The sequence below is a fragment of the Balearica regulorum genome, chromosome 4 (assembly GCF_011004875.1).
Source record: "Balearica regulorum gibbericeps isolate bBalReg1 chromosome 4, bBalReg1.pri, whole genome shotgun sequence".
In the NCBI taxonomy this organism is placed as follows: Eukaryota; Metazoa; Chordata; class Aves; order Gruiformes; family Gruidae; genus Balearica; species Balearica regulorum.
Window position 1 is genome coordinate 51,531,035 of NC_046187.1, and position 21,651 is coordinate 51,552,685.

The 21,651-nt window shown below is 41.4% G+C and overlaps 1 protein-coding gene across 8 annotated transcripts in view; it reads right to left on the minus strand.

Moving 5' to 3' along the window:
- The window catches only part of CRACD (capping protein inhibiting regulator of actin dynamics), a 132,291-nt gene that overhangs the window by 21,579 nt on the left and 89,061 nt on the right, over positions 1-21,651 (minus strand). For 7 of the 8 annotated variants that reach the window (XM_075752107.1, XM_075752105.1, XM_075752106.1 and 4 more), the window contains 2 exons: positions 20,282-20,450; positions 3,574-3,709 (listed from right to left, as the gene is read on the minus strand). In XM_075752107.1, coding sequence (XP_075608222.1) covers positions 3,574-3,709; positions 20,282-20,450 — 305 coding nt within the window. The remainder of the gene's footprint in view (positions 1-3,573; positions 3,710-20,281; positions 20,451-21,651) is intronic. The other variant, XM_075752110.1, reaches the window with a different exon arrangement.

Genomic DNA, 21,651 nt, shown 5'->3' on the forward strand with positions numbered 1-21,651 from the left:
AGCAAAAGGGAGATAAAGCCTTAGTGGCATCAAGATACTAACACTTAAAACAAGTTTCCATTTTACTTGCTACACTTTTTGTGGGTCTGAAACAAGAATTGTCTTCTATTCATTTGCTATTTCTGGCAAATATCAGTAGTAGGAAGAAGAGCCACAGCTGCAAAATACGAGGAAGTGGATCTAACATACTTTGATGCAAGAAAAAAAAATAAAACCACTAACTTATTAAAGGGAAGGGTGTAAAAACAAGCTCCCAGAGTTTCTTTTATGTTTGTTCTGACACGCTACTAGATTTAGATTTTAAACATTCCTTGTGTCTCATTCACAGTCCTGTATGAGAAGTAAAGCACCAGATCCCAAGAAACTCAGAAGTTCAGCATTAAGAGTACCAGCGCCTGGGTACCATCTCCTTGTGGGAGCAGGTTCAGGCTGGCTTTCTACACCGGAGCTTAAAAACTAGGTAATGATAAATCTCAGCAGATCCAAAGGACAAGGGCAAAACTGTTTTCACAACAGCAGATGGCTCGAGCTGATACAAAATAACTTCAGGATAGACTAAGGCTATTGGAGGTTAACGAGAAGTCAGGCTTTCCTCAGCCTGACTTCTAGCACACACTAAAACCTTTGAACATGACCAAATCCATTTACAGAAAGCCTGATAAGATGAATGCTGCCGATCTGAAAATCAATAAAAAGAAATGAGAGCTATTCCAGAAAGAACTCATTTACCTTGCACACATAATCAGAGAAAATTCCTTCAATAAGAAGCTGAACCAGTGCACGTGCTGGCCAGCTGCCCAGACTGCTACAGAGTTTTGCCCCATTACACCACGTTTTTTGTGGATTCATCAACACTCCAAAGTCAGCAGAAATGCAAGGCGAGAAGGGGTAAACACTTTGGCAGTCAGCAGAATGAGATCCAGCACCATCAGTACTATTCTATTCTGATTTCAAAACGCTTTTCATTATGCTATCAGTTGGGCTTGTAAGCATGGTCCCTCCTCCAGAAAAGATTTAAGTTTTCCAGGAATGTTCACTGTAACACACCACCACCCCCCACCCAAATAAAATCCTGAAAAAGGTTAAAATTTGCAGAGATTTTAATCTCTGGAATACAGCGAGTTCGGAGCCAGCACAGGGCACTGCATCCTGGCAACACCTCTTTACCAAAGAGCATCTTGCCAGGCAAATGGAAACTGGAAATGTTGTGATTCCACCGTGACATGCAAGCCTGGGCAAAACCACAGTAATGTTGGTGGCGCAGCAATGACTTCACCGGGAGCTGGCCACAGAATTGGTTTTAAGGAGTGGAGCGCCCTTCAGAAGAGATGAGTGTCTCCTCTTGTCCCACCACTTCGAGAAACACAGATGCACCCAGTGGGAGTGAGCTTGCAGAAAGGCACTTCAAAGTAGATACAAGCTTCTGATAACTGGAGACTGAGTGTCAGAGTTTTCCGTGAATGCAAAATCACACAGCAAACATCATCTCCTTTAAGAATGCTACAGCAGGAAAAAAAAAGGATGGGGTATGGAGTGCATAAAACCTTCAGACACGAATGATAGTCCAAATAACTGGTCAGACCTGGGACTCAACTCTAAGGTCAACCGAAAAATGTGCAATGGGATTTTGGCATGATCTTGTCCTAAAACTCAGGAAACAGTTGCAGAAACCATGGCTAGGGAAATGGGAACAGTTATACACCGGGCAGCAGGTTTTGCAGATACAAGAGGTGGCCCCTGGGCTTGCTATAAGGAGTCTTTCCATGGCGTTATGAAAAAAAATCCATGGACGTTTAGATGAATATATAACTTCTGTGTAAACATATAAATAGTTAAAAGTGCCATTCACAATCTATTACACATCTCCTTTCTGACTGAATGGTTTGCTCTGCATATCACCATCAGCAGCAGAGTGGGAAAAGCTGAATAGGAGATGTTGTTACAGGCTGGGTTGCAGCTATACTAAAATGATAAAAATTAACTGATGTCCTTCAATTTTAAATAAAAAGGTAAGCACACTTTTGACATCAAGCAGCTGAAACAACACCCCCCCTTAAAATACATGCAAGTAACCACATCAAAAAAAGGCTCATGCAAAGTTCACATGAGCAAGAGCATATCACTGGCTATTTATTTTGTGGTTTTATTTTATTCAAGCGTGATTATTTTTGCTTTAATTTTCTTGAGTTACCATTTGTTTAGTGAAGACGGTTGTTAGCAACTGCAGTAACTACTTTTTATCATGTCTCTGAGTTTAGCGAAGGCAATAATTTCCATCGGAAATTTTAAGGTGAGTTTGGAAATGGAAAAGGCCACTCCTGCAAAGTGAAAAGGTATTCAGAGAAAAGCGAATGTACTGAAGCCAAGACAACAGATCCAACAGGAGCCAGTGGGCTTTGTATCCAAAAGACACTGAAGCATTCTGCAGGACAGGTCCAAGTAAACTACCTCACGTCTTTACCCAGAGTCAGCAGTCATTTAAAACAGAATGGTTTCTAGCCTGGAAAGTAGCATGCAGTGAATCTATCTGACCCAGGGAAATTTAAGCTGAAAAAACAGCACAGGGAAATTGGAGCTGTCCTAGTGTGGTCTTGACTTCAAAGTTCATCCACAGTCAGCACAGCCAACGCTGTTCAGGTGTTCTCTCTGCTGACAGCGCCGGGCAGGAAGAAGGAACAATTTCATCCTGAAGGTTGGATCTGTCTACTGTGTGTGATCTCTCACTCATCAGAAAAGACGGACCATAGGTAGACTTTGGAGGGAAAAGAAATCAATGGTATTTTACTAGTCAGCTAGCAGCTACAGGGTAACGGCACCTATAGAGTGTTAAAAATTTATCAGCGTTTTGACAGGACATGTCAGCATCCTGAGCAACAAACTGAAATGTGTTTCTGGAGGACAGCTCTTTCAAGGTCTAGATAAGCAGTGAGCTGGGAATCTTACAGACGTACAAGAAGTAAAGCAAAACATTAGTTGGAGCATTAATGGGACAGAGTTCCGGAAACGAAGGGAAAGCAGGTCATGTAAAGCTCTTCAGAAGCAAATACCCAGATGTGGTGTTTATGTATTTACTTATGTGCTGTTTGCTTTGGAGAGATAAGTGTATCCACCTTTCATGAGAACCACTGAGAGCACAGGGAGAAAAAGGAGGGAAAAAAATGTAATATGTATAAAAGGATAATTAAATCAGCTTTGCAAATAAGTCTCACTCTGCATGCCATTCCCTGCCACCACCACCACCCTCATTTTTTCACTCAGTACCACATCTGTAGGTCTCAGGCATACAGATCAGGACACGCCAAAACCAGGAGTTCAATTCAAATGAGTTTCACAAGATGTAGACGTTTCTGCAGATTTGCTTGCAGCATCACTGCCATACCTTTCAAGACCAAAACCTAGATCATCTGCAGATTATCCGAATTATTTACATGGCTTTTGGCCAGAGAGCGTACATAGCTGAGAAGATGCCCCAAGACTACTGAAAAAGCAACACACCTTTATCCACCTTTAACACATTCGGGAGACCATTTTCCACTACATTTTAAATATTTTTTCCCACTTACAATTTCTTACCTGAAGAGTTTTGACTTTTCCTAAAACGTTCTCCTGTGACATTGCTTGGATGGCCTGTTCACTCTCTGTTCTCCCATCAGGTATAAAAATACTGTCATGGGAAAAAGCTCGACTGCCCATAGAATAATGGGAGGACCTGGAAAAAAAACAGTTAAACAGTCAATAAGCACAGCAATTAATTTATGAGAGTGACCCTTCATATCATAGCTGCCCTGCTGTATAGATTTTCCCTTTCCTTCTACATAAAAGTTTTGAACATTCTCAGAAGAGAGGTATCCAAACTTTTTCTGTTATCAAAAGTTTAACAGAGGTACATGATTGCCTCACAGGCAGTTTTCCTCCTTGCAAGGACATAGAGTGGGGTGTTTTTAATAGGCATCTTGAGAAGGTCAATCAATTTTCCTTAGAAATCTGAAATCTCAATGTTATTTTTGGGATTCAGGGTAGATGATGATGATGATGCAGCACACATTACCACGCTACATCTTTAGGAAAGGCTGCATTTGTGCTTAGTCCTGATGCTTGGGACCTGCTGTCATTCTTAGTCAAAGTAAGACAGGAGGTGCCAAGCAAAGGTATCACTATAACACAAAAAGAGGCAATACACTCTAGTAATCTACTTCTAAAGAGCTACCTCGTTTAGCTGATTACTTAGCTGTTCCTATCACCGCGAGTGTTATCACGCTGACAATAAAACGTTCTCATCAATCCCCTAAATTGATACCATTACACCACCCTGTGTGGGTTTGATGAGCAACAAACAGCAAGAGATGCCCGTGTGTTACTGCTAAACTAGGGACCGATGCCAGGAGGAGAGTGCGTCACAAATGACCTAGTTATATGGCTGCTGTAAATCCATGGGCAAAGGGATTAAACAAAAAGTGGTTTAATTTACTGGAGATTTTTAAGGCTCAAGAAAACTGAGAATTAAAAAAAAAAAAAAAAAAAAAAGATTTGCAGGTTGTTACTTTGGGGTTTGGGGGGCATCTTGGGGGAAAATGTTTGAGTTTGAAAGTTATGTATTTTATGGTAGGTGGAAAGCCAGTAAAATACAAACATGACAAAAGCCACAGTAGAAGAAAATTGAACTGAGAGGTCTCCTTCTAATAACCTATGGGCAACTCTATAGAACCCATTTACAGCTTGGGTAACAATCTGGAGAAAAAAATAGATACTTTTTATAGCAAACTAATTAACACAACCTTCTACATGTGAAACATTATAAACAAATATTTCCGCAAAACCAAGGAAGATGATACTTCCAGAGAGAGGGATAAGTAAAACAACAAGAAAAATTAAAGCCTCACATATTTAAGAAAATCATCATATTATCTTTTTCTCCCTTCTAAAATGTCCTAATTGTTTATAAATTGCTCAGAATATTTCCATTCATACTTCGCAAAAAAAGTGTGTTTGGAATGTATTTATTACGTTTTTATTTCATTTTTTTCCTGGAGTATGGAAATAACCTTTTTAAGTAAAAATTATAATCTTTTCTTAGCAAGAAAGCATGTTAAATAGGGTTACATTGACCTTTTATAACTGATTAAATGAGGCTATTCTTGACTTTTATAACAAAATTTCTTACAGGTAACCTGAAAATAATAGGAAAAAAGCCACCTACAACCTCTTACCCTCTGTAGTTTATATTTAAAATACATTTGCGCTCACAAAATAAATCATCCATGCTTTTGGGGAAAACACACAGAGCTCCCTATATCATTTCATCCTCCATGCAAGCACAGACTAACTGAAACACTATTTTTTACCCAAAATTAATATTTGAACAACATGCTTCATTTGAAACAAACCAGCACACAATCAAGCAAAGAGCTGATCAATATTTCATAGCATTTTTAGCCATCAAAGAGGGGGAACATTTAACTGATGCTATATTCTATTTTAAGTTGGTGGTTTTTTTAAAAACAACCCACAATTTGATTGCCTTTGGCTGCTAAAGGTAATATACCTTATTTTAGAAACCTTTTATTAGAGAAACCATAAAAGTATATTTTTAAACCTTCTTCTAAAAAGGTTTCTATACTGATTTGTCATGACTCAGCCTGTACACAGAGCTGTGGTAAAATTGCGTGGCATTGGAATATATCTACCTTCCTGAGTCGTCCAGGGATCGGCCCATGAACCACAGTTTGAGAAATGCCCCTTAAACAGAGACAAATTCCTAGCAGGCTTGGCTTGCAAAATGAGTGGTTTGACGTAAAAGTGAGTGAAAGTTGGCTTTTTTTCATATAACCATATCGGTCTGTTTGAACTGAAAGCTCCAGCATTGCATTCAACAAGGGGGGAAAAAAAAGTCTGTATTCACAACCAAAACTGAGGGGAACATCCAAAATTTGTCAAACCAGCCCATGCCAACCCCTCCTGCATTTGCGTGGTTCAATGTGTGAAGCTGCTGGAGGTGCAGAAGGCAAGGCCAGTGGGAATTTATCGTTTACTATTTACCCTTGAGCTGAGAGATCTGCTGAGGATGCGTAAGCCAGGTCATATTGAGCCCCAGAGAGGATCCTCTCTCAAAGATCTTTCCAGCAATACTGTGGCTCAGATACTTGAGGCTTTGTCTCACAGCTATTCACCGTGCATATGACACCATCCTCCCCTTTTACTGTCCAGTGGGTTGGCATTCTCATACTTAAAATTAGACAGCTCATGTTTATCCCTATTGTTTGTTACAACTAATTAGTAGGCAAGGATAGCAATTCAGGCACCAAAGAGTTCAGTGACTTGTTTGCAAGTCGTTCTTGACCTTGCTAATGAATCTGTTAATATTTAAGTCGGGAACAGCCAGCCTGCAGCTTTTGGACTGAACAGGGTTTGCTGGCCGTTCAAACCCCAGGGCTTCGGCTGACCAGCTGCAGGGATGCTCTGGCAGTAGGAACTGCCTGATAATCCCAGTCCCTGAAATGGAAGAAAAGAGCAACTGCTGAGGTCAGTGCTGGTAGGCTGCCTCGGACATGGCTGCGGAGAAAGGTATTCCCCATGTGCTACAGAGCTGAGGATACCTTTGGCGATCTAGTCTCAGCTCCTGCCTGTGAGCCAATGCAATGAATCACCTGACTGAGATACGCAGTACACCGGCTTCTGGCTACGTGCAGATTTGGGGTTATGGCTAGTGTGAGCAGACTTGTTAAAATGACGTTTAAAGCTTCCTTTGGGACACCAGGTCACGTGAAACAGCTTGGGAGCTTCATGTGACCTGCAATCATAAGAACATCACTGCTGGAAGCCCAGCCCTACCTCTGACAGGTCCCTGCAGGGGTACCGATGGCAGGTTAGGACCATGCTAAGCACGTACAGCATCCCTCTCTGACGTTCTCCCATATGCCAACTGCTTTCAGTTTAGGCACTTCCTCATTACATGGTGTCACACATTTTTGTTTCATAGAGTTGAGGCCAAACATATTTGAAAGCTTTTGTCCATTTTTGTTTTCTTATTAACTTGCTACCAAAAAAAACCATACTCCAAATTGTCAGGACACATCAAACCCTGCAGTTAATTAACGCAAGACTTCTCTCTACTGTATCCCCTCAAAATGCTTTGCAGATATACGGGATATTTCAGAACTGGGTGACTGAGCAATTTTGATAGCCACATGCCCAACAACTGGTAAAAACATTTTAAGAATTTTGCTTAAATGTCTATGTAAGCTAAAGTACATTGGGAAAAAAAATATATTCACACATTGTAGTAACCTAGTTTCTTTTACAGGGGAGTTTAAATAGTGTTTAAAGTGATATCCAGGCTAGTTGAACTTTCTGAAAGGTCTCTTCTTTTACTCACTTGGAGCCCGCAATCCTTTCAAATCTTCCCAGCTGTGAGTTTGACAGATTATATCACAAAGGTCTTTTTTCCATCCCCTTTTTCACTCTCCTCATGTTCTACTTTCAGCAAGACTGAATTTCTTTTAAGTCATAACACAGCATGAATAATTCAGTTTCCTCCACTGCTACCGCCATTCCCATCTCTGAAGTTTTTCTCAGAAAACTTTATACAATAACATCCTCACAATTCACATCTACAAACTGTGCTTCAGAAAGCCCTCTCCTCAATTAAAAGACACGTTGACATCAGGAATGGCATTCGATAGATTCATTGTATGTCAGAGACCTGGACTACAGTCATAACCATGGTTGAAGGTATTACAGTTTCAAACTGCCATATCACTTCCAAGAGATGGGGGAAAACAGTGGCATCAGTTTATGAGCACTTCTCTTGATAATACCGAGGATGACACTTCAGAGGCTGTTTGTGCTGAAAATAATTGAATCATCTGACTCACTTCCAGAAATCTGACTAAATTAAATGAATTATGGATGTGCTATACCAAAATACAAAGCACTTTTAGCAAATCCTTAAAGATGTTCTCTCTGAAGATGTGTTGCAACCCAAGTATCATGTTCCAGTTTCAATTCCAATACACAAATTTTCAAAATTCATTTTCTCATACTCAAAGCAAAGTTAAATTCCATTTGTTCTCAGAGTTTTCTTTGCCACACCTGTGTCCCTCTTCAGATTCCTGAAGATAGGTCAGAATACTTGGTTTCTCAGCAAAACTGAGAACATTCTTTTCACTTTCTTTTATTAGGATGGAATTCTTAAGAATGACTACATTTTTAAGAATGTACAAGGGCTTCTGTGATACACATGGGCTTTGGTACAAAAAGAATGCACCAGGATACGTCTTTATCTTGAGGGTACCCCAAGAGCATAAAAGTACAGCAGAGCCAACCATCCCACAGGCTTTTTACAAATAATGAAGCCAGTAGTGTCAAACGGGTGGCAAATAGAGCAAGATATGGAGTACGAGGACCACATCGCATCTTGACCATGGATATGACGTGCACGCCTAGCCCAGGTTTAACAGTATTTAGCTGTAAAAAGAGTTGCCTCAAGTACATCTCGCCCCTAACTAGCTTTCTTCTGCACAAAGTTAATATGTTTCTCAGATTCTTTGTTTAACTCAGTGCCGATAAATTAATTCCCCTGGAAAGGGAGAACATCACCTGTTGTATTTCAGACTTCTGGAAGAATCCCAGAAAACCACGGGTAAAACAGTTTATGTAGATATTGGAAGTATCATAGCTATAATGTATCTATGTTTGAATTTGGCTTGCAAAACCCTCTGTGCAGTAACCCCTCTTTCCATTACTCACTCTTACTGAGGTGTGCTAAGAAACTAGGAAATGTGAAATCCCTTACAGCAGAATGGGACCACCCTCAGCCTACAAGAAAAGTCTTATTCCTCTCCCACGAAGACCAGCAATCTGAGAGTGCTCTTTGGACCCATCCACTGCTATGCATCGCTATCTGTTTACGATGCAATTTCCCATCAGCTCTATATACTACAAGTCAGGACTGGGTGAGGTATCACCCCTTCTCCCTTTATCCTCCTCCCCGTGTGTTCGCAACACTTCTTTTGTACCTGCTTAGTGCTCGTGGTTGACACAAAACCATTCAGAGCGCTGCTCCGACTGGATAACTAACTACAAAAAAACCCAGCCAACAAAACTCAAAACCCCACACAACTTCCTGGTTTGGCTGAGCAAACACTGACACAAGCTTCCATGCTAGCTGCATGTCCAGAGAGCTTCTGGAAGGAGTTGGACAACTGCAGTCCAGACTTCAATCAGCACGTACTCTGTGGGACTGCACCCTTAAGCACATCAGAGTATGTGCAGGGGTAATACTACACAGAATACATGGCTAAATTTATCTCGGTACTGGTGGCTATTATGTTTTAGATCTCATTTTTGTACAGAGGTATTTCTCCTCTCAAAGAAAAATCTGGGGTCCTTAAAAGGGGGAATTTTTGCCAAGAGGGAACACTGAAGTCTCAGCCTTTGCATAATCCTGTATCGGTGCATTACTGTAGTACAGAAAGCTCGCGCCACCAATTGCCTCTGGTGTGTCATAAATGTTCCTCCCACTCCGATATTAAAGCGTTAGAAATAGAAACTGAAAAATAAAGGGAAAGAATGAGTTGTTCTGTTCTTTCATGTTAGTAGAGACTGACTCCAAAAAAACCCCAGTCTCATGACTTTCACTCTTTTAGATTTCCATTAGAAACCGATTCTGTAATTATGAGAGATCAGAGCCAACTTTTTAACGTGAAGCCATTTTTAACACTAAAAAAAATCACAATACATGCAAAGCAAGAACGAATTTGTTGTAGCCAGGTATTGACCCTCAGCATAATCCCTTCAAAGGCATCTGAGAGTCACCTCCCAGAATAGTGCCCCAGGGAAATAACAAGTGCAGTGATAGGTTGCATTTATTTAATGTTTTCTTTTAAAAAGGAAATCTGATTCCAACTCTTTGCATCTCCCATGGATGTCCCCAGGGCAGCTGGAGATGAAAAACATAAACTGCATTTTCTAGTCATTCCAAAGATGCATTAATACTGTAACAGAGGAAAATGGATTGTAACTCTGAGCTGTATTTTTAGTGTCCTCTCTTTCATCTGTCATGCTGGAATGTAAGTTCTAGTTCTAACTCATGCCTGCATGGGGAATATTGTCCATGCTGCAAAATAACTCCGAGTTACAGCTGTGCTTAGACAGCACGTTGCTTCATTGCATTAACAAGCCCATAAACATGGTCCTTACACACTGAACAGGCAAAAGGGAGATTATTTTTTTTTTTTAGCAGAGTAGCTGAAGGGTTGTTTTTGGTTTTTTTTTTTTCATAAAAAGTAAATTTAGGGATCATTTCTGTGCTCAATCTAAAGATATATGTGCATCACCTCCAGGAACTGCCGAACCCGAGGGCAGTAACTCTAAGAAAACTGCACAGCCCCATTGTCACGGCCCGCCGGAGTCCCACTGATGCCAATGACCTGTTTTATAGCCGCTGTGTTAGTAGCGCTGCTCATTTCAAAAGACATCATGCAACATTGTCTTATACAAAGCTCCAGTTTGATGTCATCAGGAGATCCGTAACCTGTGAACTTACTGTAAATTAATTTTTTTTAAAGTAAGGATCAAGCCTCATATTGAGTAGCTGATGCATCTTTAATGCATGCTAATAATGATCATGATTTTGGTTAGATTAAGGGCATAGAAATTAATCATGGGAGGTGTCAGGGCCCTGAGCGCGCTAATAAGCTTTAATGTCCCTGACCAGCCTCACCTGGGACCTCCACCCACACCAATGGGTCCAGGAGCTCTATTTAAGATCACAGTTGAGGTTTTGGTCCCTGCCTGAGCCGTGCTGTGCTCCAGCTCAGCCACAGCTGTAGCTGGCCATGAAATCCTTTGATCCAGACCTCAATTTGCAGACTGATTTTCTGGCTCACCCTTGGCCCTGCCTTCCCACAGTGGACCTGTGGGGTGATCAACGGATCTGATCCTGATCTACAGGCTGACTTCCTGGCTCAGCCTCAGGCCTGCCTTATCATCCAGATGTTGCCTTATCTGTACTCCTGGTTGAACCTGGCCACCATCCCGGGATCTGCCCTGCTTGCCTCGCTTAGATACTGTGGGAGGGGGCAATGAGGCCCCTGCCCTGGGACAGGGCAATGAGTTGGTGCCCCACTCGCCTTCCCTGACGGAACAGCTCTGCCCTTGCTGCTTTCTGACAAGAAGGTAGTGAGGTGGGACTAGATAGTTCCTGACACGTGAACTTTCTGTAGTTATTCACCAAATCTTCCACCCTCAGAAAGTCTCAGTATGCAGAGCAAAGAAAGGCATCACCCCGGTTTCCAGTAATTCTGCAAGTGAATCCCTAACACAGCTTGAGGACTGTGGACAAGTCACCAGTTGTTATACAAATACGCAGACTAGTGGAAGGAACAAGGCTCTAAATGGTCCAAATTTCACATATGACCTGGCAATCCATTGCATATGACACTATTCTATCAAACAGCAGCATATGTTTGTGCAAAATTTGCTCTAAAGTATGGCAAAATGTAGAGAAAAGGAAGTGAAAAGTCTAAATTAGCCTTGGCAGGAATAAGTGCTATATAATTGTCACAGTTTAACCCCAGCCAGCAGCTGAGCCCCACGCAGCCGCTCGCTCACTCCTACCCCAGTGGGATGAGGGAAAGAATCATAAGGGTAAAAGTGAGAAAACTCGTGGGTTGAGATAAAGGCAGTTTAATAGCTAAAGCAAAATCTGCACATGCAAACAAAGCAAACCAAGGAATTCATTCAGCACTCCCCATGGGCAGGCAGGTGTTCAGCCATCCCCAGGAAAGCAGGGCTCCATCACGTGTAATGGTTACTTGGGAAGACAAATGCCATCACTCTAAACATCCACCCTTTCCTTCTTCATCTCTCAGCTTTATATGCTGAGCATGACGTCATGTGCTATGGAATATCCCTTTGGTCAGTTGGGGTCAGCTGTCCCGGCCGTGTCCCCTCCCAACTCCTTGTGCCCCCCCACCTCCTCGCTGGTGGGGTGGTGTGAGAGGCAGCAAAGCCCTTGGCTCTGTGTGAGCACTTCTCAGCAGGAACGAAAACATCCCTGGGTTATCAGCACTGGTTTCAGCACAAACCCAAAACACAGCCCTATAATAGCTACTATGAAGAAAATTAACTCTATCCCAGCCAAAACCAGCACAACAGTGATTGCATTTAGCTCATAAGCAAGGAAAGGAAGAGGAAATGAGACACCACGTTATACTACAGGTGACAACTCTGCTTGGTTTGAGCCCAGCCCTAGACCTTACCAGCTGCAGAAAAGGCATTTGGCATGCAGAATCTGCAAGGAAATAAATATATGATGATTACGAGGGGGAATGCAATGAAAACATCTGAAAGGGAGGCAAGAGAGAGGACAAGTAGACGGTAGGACAGCCTAACCTTTCAGGGAGATCTAAGCAAGACAGTGTTTGTAATGGAAGAAGTGGAGACCAGAATTTAAAAAAAAAAAAAAAAAAAAAAAAAAAAAAAGAAAACAAAACATTCTGGGATTCCTAAGGTGAAAATGAAGTCAGTCATGATCAGGGTTGAGGACGAAAGGCAAGGAAAAAAGGAGAAAGACACAGAGTGGGACCTAGTATAAAATGTTAACAGCTGTTGCAGAGGAAAAGCTTACTGAAGGGTTCTCAGGATCTTATACAAACTACAGCATACACAATGAGGCATCTTTGCACTCAAGTAACAGCTAAAAGAAAAATAATGGGAAGTTGATAGCATTTAGTGCAAATTTCTAGTAAGTGTTAAAATTGCAACAAGTGGTGAAAAGTCCTAGCTCACATACCTGATAACAAAGCTTATGGAGCAAAATGACTTAATCAAGTTGGTAATAGGAGGGAGGAAGGCAAGAGCTGAGGGGTCAAGAAAGGGTAAGATCAACGAAACTGCTGAGCATTAGTGTTATGTTCTGTCAGGGCCATGCCAGGAATGCTTTCCCCACTCCTCTGCCCTAACCGCATGCCACTCAGCTCACGTCAGAAATGGCCACTCATACAGTAGTTGTGGCTCCTATTCCTGCAATATAAATTACAGAAAAGGTGAAAAAATTCACCAACACCTGTAATGAATCCTATAAAAGAATCCATGCAAATGAAGAACTGGAGGGAGCAAAGCTGCTCTTTGCCACAACCTTTTCTGTCTTGGAATGCCACTTTGTTCCCACAATACACCTTGTAACCCAGAAATAGGAAACTTGTTCAACATGGATCCATGTCAGCTGACACAAACGAGGAAAATCCAAGCGTGCTTTGTTTCTAAAAGCTTTACAATATCCATATGTTGCTTTGCTCTGCTTGGGCTTGAGATACTTACTGAAATCAGAGTGCTGCTAAGATCAAGTCTGCAGGAGAAGGCGGACACCAAGTACCACTGCACCAAGGCACTCCCACTGGAGTCAGGAAGACATGAGGGAAATTACGAGACTGACAAGAGTCAAATGCAGAAGTCAGGCTAATAAGCAAAAAGTAAAAAAAAAAAAAAAAAAAAAAAAAATTTGCCCAGTGTATGAGAATTAGATGTGACAGAGGAAAGATATTTGGGAGCTCTCTGAAGCTGCAAGCAGGTAGACTGATCACTTTTTGGGGGTCTAGATTGCTTCATCCAGAATTGCCCAGTGCTGCATCTTCATGGAAATGTGTCAAAGTAGTGGCTGAAATTGTCCAAGAAGGAATCGGGACATTCCTCTGAATCCAAAACTCAAAAGCTTGTGATTCTCTAGGTCTGGTTGTTTTCATGTTTAGCCAGTACCTTCAATTCATAGGGATTTATGAATGTGTAAGTACTGATAAAGCAATACCTCAAATAAAGTTTTCTTATTCTTCCTATTTTAACAAAGCAGATTCTTGCAAGTTATGAGTTATAGGTTGTTGGGTTTCCCTCCTCCCCACTCTCAAATTTAGAAACTGAACAGCTGAACTGTTGGTGAATCATTTTAATGAGAGCAAATGCTCTAATACTCATGCAGAAAATAATACACAGACGTTAAAAGCTTACATATGAGGCTTACAATTTGAGTTGGAGGTAAAAGCAAGGCTTCACTTTATGAAGATTTTAAAATATTATGAGCTGCTTTTGGAAATTTTGGGACAGACTGTACACCAACAACTACTTTGATATGTTTGCTTTATAAGAGTTCATCTAAACAAGACACCAAAAACAGACCCTGCCTTGGGATCAAGCCTTTAGTGAAAACCCTGAGGTGGCCTTGAGCAGGAATATGAATCTTTGTGTCCTGCTGCTGATTGTCACCAAATTTGATGTTTACAGGTAGTACAGGACAATGCTAAGGAAAGACGACCATAACACCTCTCCTACCCTTTTCACTATTGCATACCAAAGTAACATGGGAGACAGCTCTTCACGTGGGGCACATTACCCATTGAGATGATGTGGAAATCTGAGTGGCAAGGTGAACGTGAGATCAGAGCAGGGACTGGGATTGCTGAAGAGGCAACGCAAAGTCCAGAAAGAGACTGAGCAGTTTCTCTTTTTTTTTTTTTTCCCTTACTTAATCAATCACCACATATTTTTTCAGGGTACATGTCAGGTAATTACCTGAGCAATAATAAAGTCACCTGAGAGATGAAGAAAATATAATTAAATTCATTTTTCAGGCCAGTTTCTATGACGACAAGAGTGAATGCCATTGATCAGCAGTCAGTAACCAAGGCCACATTTGACGCAGATGAGTTGTTCTCATTTACATGAAATGCAAAATGAAAATTAAATATTCCAAAACTAAAATGTAGATACAAGATATGAGTAATAGTGAAGAAACTGTATCACCTCCTAGACCTGACTTACATAATATGCTGTTATTGGAGGAGTAGATGACCACAAATACCTGCAGAAATTCCCAAGATGAATGCACTGTTTAGAAAAACCAGATGAATAATTTTGTTTTCAAGGTAAATGCTCAGCTGGGAACAATCACAGAAAGGGTGGCTGAGCACTGAACAAGCCTCTCCAATCTCTAACTTCTGTGAAAACAACCAAAAGAATACAGGTCCCAATCCACACCCTCCAGAAGAACCTGCATTTTATTTGTTGTGCATATTCTCTCAAAGCTGTGATATTCCTGCTATCCATGTGCGCACAAACTCAGTGTAAACTGCACTCACAGTAACAAAGTTCACACAGGCTAAAAACAGACATAATGTCAAACTTCCACCTAGTGCTGCTTTTTTTTTTTTTCCCCCCACTTGTTGCCCTCATTCTCTCCTTGCTTACAGAGGACCAACTCTTTGCTTAGTCCTCCTCCTATTAGCAAAGAATTCATAAAATGACAACTCCTTCTCCTTTACATCTCTCTGTGATTCATTATTTGTTTCCATTTTCTGTATTCTTCTTTCTCAAATTTCAACGCATTGAAGAGATCATGATTTAGCCATGTTAATAGCTACACCTCCTATCCTTTCTCTGCCTGCAAATTTCTGCTTGTGCCCTTTTCAGGCACAAATTAATGTAAAATTAAAATTCATATTTTACAGATCAAACACCTCTTAGATAAGCAGTAACAGCTGTCTGGAATTTATTGCTGAAAACAGAACTCAACTAACTGATCAAATCTTGATCATATTTTCCCTCTAAAAAATAATTTGAGGAAGGCCAGTAGTGGCCGACTATCCTCCAAGAAATGTGCTACCCAGGTGCTCCATCCCATGGAAGCCCCATCCATGCGTCACTGACATTCTTTCCACCACTGCCCTTGGCATCTCTTAAGCAGAGAGAAGCCAAATTTGCACTGTAGACGCTGATGGCTGGTACAAAACCACCGTCTCCTTTCCGTATTCAGACTGTCTGTGGCATTTGGACTCAGGTGTAAGCCACCAGCAAAACAGCCCAACCCACGCAGCCTCTGACAAAAATTACCTTTAGCAAATTACTAAATGAAGGCCTCTTAAGATGACAATGAAATGCCCCCTTCCCCCCGCCCCCCCCCCCCTTCCTCTCCACAGTCCTGGTCTTTTCAAATGGAAAGATTCACTCTTGGCATTGGCAGGCAGACTGCTCGGAGAAATTCAGGAGACTTCAGGTCTTACAAGCAGACAGCCGCTCACACAACTTGCAGCTCCATACAGATGTGTGACCTGAGTTATGCTGCATCTTTGGCACCGTGTCCCGGTTTGCCACCCTGGGGCCTCCCCCCTGGGAGCTTCCCGTCACAAGCAATAAAACTCCTGATGCAGCTTGGGAACACACCATGCTCCTTGCCCCAGCTTTGGTCCATAAACGGTTTATTGCTTATCTATATAGCCTAGTGACGAGAACTGTGCAAAATACATGCCTTAAATTCACACGAAGCCTGTCTTTGAGTGCAGACACTGGGCAAATATTACAAAAAGTACTGAAAGATTTTCCTTCAGCTTTGCATATGCCCAGTTTACATTTCTGGAATTGAAGTTTCCTGGCAAGACATCAGGACAATTGTCAAGGAAAGATAATTTTGAAGTTCTGCTGGTAAAATTGTCAGAAACCAAACTTTATATTTGCAAGGGAATGCTTGTCTCCTACAATCAGTGTAGAAGAAATCAGTGCAATTATGTGATCTCTCTGAATTATCTGATCAAGTGCAACAAAGACACACCTTGAATAGCAAACAGCAACTTTGCTTGTCAAAATGAGGCATTCTCAAAGAACTAATACATTTGGAGAAATCACACTGCTGATGGACATGGTCCCCACAAGCAGGAAAGAAGCTGAGTTCATTAGCTGAGTAGTAACTGCTGTACAGTTCAGCACAGCTCTACTAGGCAAAGAGTTGGGGCATTCACAGTCCAGTCCCGATAGCAATTCTTGCTGACAAAGGTTCAGCAAATACCGGCCAAAGTTGTTTACGAGACAGGAAATCTCTCATGCTTTCTTCTTCACAGGCAGTCTTCCTCAGCATAAATAGAGAACTAAGATCTTTAGGTGATTCCTTTGTAATGAGGATGACTTTATGAAGGCAACCTGAGCACATTTTTACAGGGATTATGGGGAGCTTGATGGGGATTTACAAATAAAGGGGTCCCATTTCATGGACAGGCACATTCATGAGACTAAAACTTGCTGAGAGATTTTTCCCTGGAAGATGATCAGTGTTGTCACACTGGAGTCTTAAAGACCTGACGAGTCTACTTCCAGGTCCTTTACGGTATCGCATTCAGCCCAAGTAAAGGCACTCTACTGTACCCTCCGTAAGAAAAAGGTAATTCCCTGCTGCCTCTCCACATTAACACAGCATGACAAACTTTTTGTAGGGCAGCGCACAGGTGCCCTTTCAGGTATATCCTCACAATGCTTGCTTAGTGTCAACTGTGACAAATCAAACAAATCCAAAATCTTACAAAGTGACAAATCATAGCCTCAGAACAGAAGCTTCTGGAGAATTTAATGAAGGTCCAGAAACACAATTTAACTTGTCTTGTAATAAGCATTTCTATCTCTCGGCTCATGTGGTTAGGACAGAAAGTTAATGAATACAGTTTTAGCTTTGTAAACTTGAGAAGGGCAATATAAAAGTGGGAAAAGGAGTTCCAGTCTTTCACAAGGCAGGGCAAGACATTGCAGCAGCAAACCTCCCACTTGGGAATTGCAAAACAACATAGATGAATAAATAGGTTGAAGTGTGCATACATCAGGATACCAAGCAAGGTATTTGCATCTGGTAAGTCCAGGAAGTATCTGTAAGAAAGGATGGACAGGCAGATCTCTCTGGCTGCTTCCAACTCAGCTAGTCAATCTACACCATATGCAGATTACCTGAATTGCTCCTGGTACATCTGCATCGCTCTGTCGGTGCAGTATCCATTAGAGATTCAGGTGTTAGCCCTGAGCAGGCTTGTAAGCCAATACAGCACACAGTGAAATACTAGCTCAGGTCTTGGAAGCAATACAGATCTCTTATTTAGCCTGTACTAATTTATTTTCTTGCCTCTATCTTCCTGAAGCAGCTTTCTTAATATGTTTTCAAGGTAACAACCTCTTCCTCTTCAAAACAAAACAAAAAGTCCACATGAAGCATCTGCAGATAACAAATTAATGTACTTTACAGGTTGATGAAGAAATGTAGCTCTATTAAGGGGACGGGAGCATCCCTGGACTTTTGTTGCAAAATTGGAACTTTTATTAAGCTTTTGTATATATATGGTCGTTGTACATTCTTAAAGAGTTTGAAGCAGATGGTTTTATAAAACTACTCAGGATTTTGGTTATATAAATATACTACTAGTTATTTATATTTGCTCTGGTCCATTTCTTTATGAATAATGGAAGACATGGTAATGTATTTACTGTTAGACAACTTGTAAACAACTCTGTATATTATTTTACTTAGTTTACCTCTGCATTCAATTCACAAACATTTGAAATGATACTGAAGGCAAAAAAATACTATGGATGGAAGCAACACTGCTAAAAACAGAAAAGGGCAGCAAAACTAAGTCCCCCCCCAAAGCAATCTAATGCACTGCACTGAACATCTATGCTTGCTGCAAGAGGAGTAATGTGGCAAATGCTACCTGCAAACTGAAAATTATTACCAAATCCCACCCACAATTGCACAATGAAGCCTGATGGAGAAAACAGAGTTTTGACAGAGTATTTCTAGCAGGCTAAAACAGAAGCACCTCTCATGAATCACAGGCACAGAAAGAAATGTTCCACTTAAGAAGAGAGGTGGGACCCTTCACGTTTCCTAATTCCCTGTGATTTAAATTGTGCAGGCCGATTTACTCCACTAGAGGCTTACATTTAATGCCTTTATTAATTAAAGAAATTAATATGTTTATAAATGCAAGCATTTAACACTCTCACAAGGGTCTGCCGCACCTTCACTTCACCATTGAGGAATGGGACAAGTTCCCATATCACTGTTTGTTTCTGGGCACAGCACTGAATTTTCAGTGCTGCTGAATGGGAAATCCTTGATAGAAAGATGATGCCCTTTGTTTTGCTCTTGTTCCCTAGTTTGCTCTTGAGGTAATAGGTATTGTAACTTCCTACAGTCACTCAGCATCACACACACAGGCAATATGTGTTGGACTCAATGATCCTTATGGGTCCCTTCCAACTCAGGATATGCTATGATCCTGTCCTATGAATGCAATGCAATAGCAGTCAGTCACGTCTCCATCTACACTGTGGCTATGCTCAGTCTTGATTTTTGGAAAAGCTGGGTCAGGCAAAAGAGGTGTACAAGATTGTATTGCAGAAACCAAAGGGGAAACTTAGGGCTTACAGAATTTCACAGAACAGAACAAAAAAATTCCAAAGTTAAAAAAAAAAAAAATTTTAAAAAATCACATTTTCACAGCTATGATTTTGCATCATTGAAAATACTGTGCAGGGTGATGTTTCTGATACACATTACTTTCTTGAGCATTTTTTTGTTACTTTCAGATACTCACACTCCCCAGTGCAAACAGTTCCTTTTTTTCCAAAGAAGCAGGCTTTGACTAGGAGTCAACTAACCTCTCTGAGACTTCCAGCTGGAAAGTGAAGTAAATATTACTGACTGACTCAATTAGTTTGTGCATCTGGTCTTGGTTTGTTGTTGTTGTTGGGGTGTGGTGTTTTGTTTTGTTGTGGGTTTTTTTTTCCTGTTCTGTTCCTAGTTAAAGATTGCTGACTAGTTAACTCTGTGCAGTTTCTTTCTCCCATCATTTCTGCAGCAAATTCTCACGCTTTCCTCCTGTGCTCTCTTGTCACGGGAACACAATCCGATTTCCAGGTGCCTCTCTCCCCTCTCTTCCTTCTTCTACTTGACATTCAATTCAGATCAGAATAAAAGCAGCCCGTTTGCTGACCCCAGTTACAATGCAAATGCTGCACGGGATAGACTGAAAGAGGACATCTCTGTCCTGACCCAGAGATACAACCTTGCAGGGAACAGTACGCAATATCTGTAGCGGCCAGTTCAAATTTCCCTTTCCCCAGTTTTAAAAACACGGGTGCCATTAATACCACTGCTCAGGTGTTCACCACGGAGCTCTGTCAAATCACAGAGCTGCATTCAAATTCATTTCTGCTTCACCCCGGGATTTGTTTTTTGCGCACCGGCACACATACCCACTAAGTAACGCATGCAAGATGTGAGACTTTGGGGTCTGCAGCAGCGGCTGTCACATTCGGAGGAAGGACAGGGGCGCACATGCTTTATAAAAGCGGCGTACAACTTGATACCACTTAATAGAGGCAGAATTTAAATTTAATGCCATTAAAAGCAGGGAGAACAAGCCTTGCGTTTGCAGGGGCTCCTCTGCCAGCTGGCAGCAGACCCACACGAGCTTACCTCAGACCACCATTTGGCTCTTCATCGGAGGAGAAAGCGCCGTTGCAGACGTTGCCGAAGGAGTGGCTGGGCTTCAGCTTGGCTTCCTCGCAGTCTGAGGTGGGCTCTCTTTTCTTCCTCTTACCGAAGAGCTTCTTGAAAGGCTGGAATTTGCCTGCTTTTTTCTTGTCTGCGGATTACAAGGCAAACAGGCGCAGGGCTGAGGGACGCGGTGCCTCGGCACGGCTGGCGAGCACGCACCGCGGCAGCAGGTTCAAAGGAAGAATGAGGTCAAAGAGCAAGTCACCAGCCCGGAGCAGCCCAACGCTTGCCATGTAAATGCAGGGCTGCAACTTACTGTTGACACGTCATATGGACAAAGCAAACATAAGAGCATTAAAACACCTGCTCTTGGGTTTAAGGATCTGCTTGGAGGTGTCAGTGCAGCTGAACGTTTGGATGAAGAGAAAGAAGAATTTTGTAGAGACAGAGTTTATTTATTATTGAGGCTCATTTTTAGGCTTGACACCACAGTTTTGTTCTGACCTTTTCACCAAAAGGCAAGCACCGTTTTGGTCACCCCACTTCAGCAGGTGCTGGATCCTCTGCCTTGAATTAAAAGCAATCAAAAATAACTTACTCTATTTTACTTATGTAGCCTCATAACTAGACAAGTCAATTTGCAAATGAACAAAGAGAACAGGATAAAGTTCTGTTGGTTTGCTGGTGGGTTACTTCAATAAATATCCAGCAAAGTCAATATATTTCTCTGACTTTTTTTTCCCCAAAGTAACTGAAGACTTAATTTGACCAAGCATTTCTTCCTTGAGATGCTTAAATTTTAAAAGCTGCACCAAAAAAAGCACGGCAAAAAGACAAAACAGACATGAAGACAGGAACAAGAAATTAAAAAGTTAACCAGAAAAGACCCCAACTTTTTTCCCCACCAAAGACTGCGGAAAATAAATGTAGCTTCAAACTACTTTGCCCACATCTAGTAAAAATAAGTACCAAGAGTTTCTTGTTAACCATTGTAAAGGTTAATTTCTCTGGTTTGGGATGAACCAAAGAATTTTTAAAACATCATAACTGCCAAAGAGTTTAATTTCTTTTCTGCCTCTACTAAATATTGCATTGAATCTACTGAAAACAAGCTATTTAAAAACAAAAAAAAAAAAACCCAAAAAAAACCCCAACCAAAACCAAACTTTTAGCCTCCTATCATAATCCAGTATGAGAAGCATCATGTTGTACTGGTGACAAATATTTTCATAAGCTATTTAAATTCCTATATGTCGTTTTCTCCCAGGAGGCATGCATAGGTACTGCCTCAGCATGTTCTACTCTTCCTGTGAGCTGTTGCTGGTTGCAAAGACGGCCCCTGTAGGAAC